This window comes from Magnolia sinica, chromosome 19 (genome assembly GCF_029962835.1).
Source record: "Magnolia sinica isolate HGM2019 chromosome 19, MsV1, whole genome shotgun sequence".
Lineage (NCBI taxonomy): Eukaryota > Viridiplantae > Streptophyta > Magnoliopsida > Magnoliales > Magnoliaceae > Magnolia > Magnolia sinica.
In genome coordinates, this window is record NC_080591.1 from 289,958 (window position 1) to 294,147 (window position 4,190).

Below are 4,190 nucleotides of genomic sequence, written 5' to 3' on the forward strand. Positions count from 1 at the left end.
CTACCTTTAGCCGAATGGAAATAGGACAACATTTTTATGGACTTTATATCTAGTCTTCCTAGGACGTAGAGGAAACATGACTCGATCTGGGTCATTATTGATCAATTGACAAAAGCTGCTAGATTCCTCCCAATTCACACGACAAATTCCACCGATAGTTTGACAAGGTTATATATCCGGGAAGTCGTGCAATCCTATGGAGTTCCGCAGGAAATTATATCAAATCGAGACTCCAGATTTACTTCTGCCTTCTAGAAGAGGCTGCAAGAAGAATTGGGCATGGAACTCAAGTTCAGTACGATGTTTCACCCTCAGACAGACGGACAGACTGAAAGGGTGAACCAGATCTTAGAAGATATGCTGAGAGCAAGCGTCCTAGACTTTCAGGGCAACTGGGATGATCACCTTGCGCTAGCAGAGTTCGCGTATAATAACAGTTTCCAGTCCAACATAGGCATGCCACCGTATGAGGCTCTCTATGGTCGCCCTTGCCAAGCCCCTCAATGTTGGGCAGAAATAGGAGAAAGAAGCTTGTTGGGTCCCGAGCTGGTTCAGGCTACTACTTAGGTCATTGACGTGGTCAGAAAACGTCTACGTACCGCCCAAAGCAGACAGAAAAGCTATGCGGATAACCGACGTCGCGATCTGGAGTTTGCAGTTGGTAACCACGTATTCCTGAAAGTGTAGCCTATGAAGGGTCTAATGAGGTTCAAAAAGAAAGGGAAGTTAGCACCGTGTTTCATCAGGCCTTTCGAGATTTTAGATCATGTGGGAGCCGTAGCATACCGCCTTGCGCTACCTACTGCACTGGCCGGTATCCACAACGTCTTTCACATATCTATGTTGAAGAAATATACACCAGACGAGTCGCACATCGTTAGTTGGGAGCAGATCGAGCTTACAGATAATGCCTCCTACACCGATGAACCTATCCGTATCTTGGACCACAAGGAGCATGTCCTACGGACAAAGACAATACCACTAGTCAAGGTTCTTTGGACATACCACGGGAAAGAAGAAGTGACATGGGAACGAGAAGCAGAAGTTAGGAAAATGTGCCCTCACCTGTTCAGTGACACACCACAGGTAATTTCGAGGGTGAAATTTTTTTTAGGGGGGTAAACTGTAACACCCCGTACCTTTGGTACACGAGTGTTACCTGTTAAACCCACCTCAACCTAAATCAGATTAAAATAATCAATCGACTCAAACATGACTCATGCAGGGTGGGGATTCCGGTCAAAACTAAGGCCATCCATCCAAGACTCTGAGAGCCAGAATGCACCCTACGACATTCGAGAGGGTAAGGTTATCTGAACACTCTAAATTAAAAGCCCTAAAGTCAATGGATACTATCACCACACACTTGTTACCAACACATGAAAGTTAGTTAGTGACAAATGAAGCCTTCATCATAACCAGTACCTTATATTAACCGTTGAAAACAAGTATCAGGCCCACCCAATCTACAGATCGCGTCATTTGGGCTGATAATGGCCCAAAGAAGAGTGTAACGGCCCACCAAGGCCTCACTATTGGCCCAAAGTGGGCTAGGATCCCCCTGGAGTGTCCCCAAATGCGAATGGTCAGAATGGATTTGACACAACCATCATGATGGGCCCCTCACGAAGCGCGCGTGCACTCCATGTACGTACACACGACATACACATGGACATGGGGCTCGGTCAAAGGAGCTTTAACCGAGCCTTATTTGAAACCGAGAGAATCAGGTCCTCTCCTGCCAAAACAGAGGTCCAAGCAATCGATCTTTGAGCCCCTAAGTGACCCACCATGATCACTTTCCGGGCCATCTGGTCCGTTCAAACTCTTTGTAGGGCCCATACGATCAAAACCGTATAGGCTTTTGGGCCCTCATAAACGGACAAAAGAGACGTGTTGCAACCATCTAGTGTATTACACGTGGCAGATATCCGCTGTATGAGACCTATCTGGGATCGTTTGGACGGTTCATGATTGGCCCGATCGTGCCATCCCAACCGTCCGACCTCCAAGGGAAGGCGATGCTCCTTTCTCTCTGGAACTGGCTAGACAAAGGTCTGCTAGAAGAAAGCAGAGAGAGAACTTACCTCTTTGGGAAACACAACGGCTGGAGAAAATCTCGGCCGTCAGCCGTAGGAGCCATCTCACCTGTCCCTCGTCTCTCTCTCCCTCTATATAAAGGGCCCTGTAGCCTTAGGGATTTGCACTGAGAGAAAGAGAAAGAGAGGATGAAAGAAAGTGTAGAGAGGAGAAAGAAAGTATGGACTGAGAGGGCCGACTGCCCTGTTGTTGCTTGACGCAGTTGAGAAAGAAGCGGGGTGGGCCGTGACTTCTCTAAGAGCTAATACTAGGTGACCACCTATCAGCTATACCCATCTGTAATCGAAAGGAAGGTCCGGTTCAGCCCTTACCATGGCTGTAAACTGGGCCGAACCTCTGTTAAAATCCATGGAGGGAAAACAGCCTCGAATCAGGCCCTGTCGGAAGCTTAAAAGTAGCTCTCAGGCAGGGTTTAGATGAGGGTCGAATATAGCCCAAAAATGAGCATGATTTGGACCAAGACGATGCCAGGTAATGGCTACGTTTTGGGTCGAAACAATGCTAAAGCAGCAGCTCCGTTTCAATCCACAAATCAGGCCAAGCAATGGCCATGATTGCAGGGCCATTTGAAGCTTTGTTTGAGCTCTCTGTAGAGCTTCGAAACCGGCTCAAATTCAGGTTGGAGACCAGCCAATCAATGGCTGTGAGTAGGTATGAGGAAACAGTAAGCTTGGTCCCTGTTTTGGACTGAAGGCAGGCCATGCGACAGTACCTTGGCGCTGAAATCAGACCCAACGGTGGCCATCTATTAGGCAGAAGACAGGCCTTTTACGAGCTCTGTTTTGAGCTAGGATGACTGGTCGGACGGTGGCCATGGTTCATGTCAAAGCTGAGCCAATCAATGGCTTTAGTTCGGCAGTTCCTTGATGGCAAGAATGGCAGCCACCATGCCGCTGGTTGAATGTTGGAATGGGTGGGAAAACAACGGCTAGGGAAGGACCGTGGTTGAGCCAAAAACCAGGCCGGAAGTGACCTCTAACGGTGTGGCAAGGAGGCCGTTTTTCTTTTCATTGTTTCACGTTGCAGCTGATGGGCTGCGCCAAATGTGGGCCTCACCAAATGCAGGTGGGCTGCACTGGCGATGGGCCTCACCATGACACTGGTAGGCTGGTATGGGCCCTGCACGAATGCAGGTGGGCCGCACCTGAGATTCCAATCTCAGTGGGCCACACCATCAATCTCAGCGGGCCGCACCTGAGATTCCAATCTCAGTGGACCACACCATCAATCTCAGTGGGCCGCACCTAGCTTGGTGTTTTCTCCTATCATTGGCTCCTATAGCCTACGTTGGGCCGTGACTATCCAAAATCAGCCTCCTCTAAAATCCCAATGGGCCACAACACAATAACCATAGGCATGGATCCCACCATCCAAGCCATTGAAACCAACCAGTAAAAATAATCCAAAACTTCATAGGCTCCACAAACATGGAATACATACAATCCAACGGTCCAAATCAGGGGCTCACTGTGGATGGCGGCTGTAATCCAAAAAAGGAAAACCATCTTGGTTCGACATTCCTAACCGTTGGATGTTCCGTTTGCTCTATCTGAACCACTGATCATTCTTCATTCTAACGGTCCACTCGATAGTTAGAAAGCAAACAAAACATCCAAACCGTCTCTTCAGACGTAAGACTTTGGTTGCATCCCATCTACAATCGGGCCCATAATGTAGACCGTTTTCACTAACACAAGTGCAGTATGTGCCCACCTGAGATTCCAATCTCAGTGGGCCACATCAGACGCTGAAATCATATTCAGACTGTCCATTAAGGGACAATGCGTTCAAACCATCCATCAGTGGATGTCTAGTGCTGGACAACGGTTGGGCAGTGCTGATTTATGTAGACCATGTTTGGATGGTGCTGATATGCTGGAAAAGGTTTGGGACATTGCTAAACCACGACATTGAATTTCCCGAACTACATTGGAAGGTTACCATGTAAGGCCCACCTGGTGAATCTAGGGTCCACATGTAGAGCCGGTACAGCCCAAATAACCTTAGTTAGGGCCCTCCACCTATCCTCATATACCAAACATTGGGACTCATTGTCTAATATAAACGTATTTGTACAGGGAGTTGCGTGA

At 48.1% G+C, this 4,190-nt stretch overlaps 1 protein-coding gene across 1 annotated transcript; it reads left to right on the forward strand.

The window, feature by feature from the left end:
- The first annotated feature begins 702 nt into the window (after positions 1–702).
- LOC131235619 (uncharacterized) lies at positions 703–4,190 on the forward strand. The gene is made up of 2 exons (XM_058232878.1): positions 703–1,086; positions 4,179–4,190. Exons 1-2 carry the CDS (start codon positions 703–705, stop codon positions 4,188–4,190), a joined length of 396 nt encoding a protein of 131 aa, XP_058088861.1.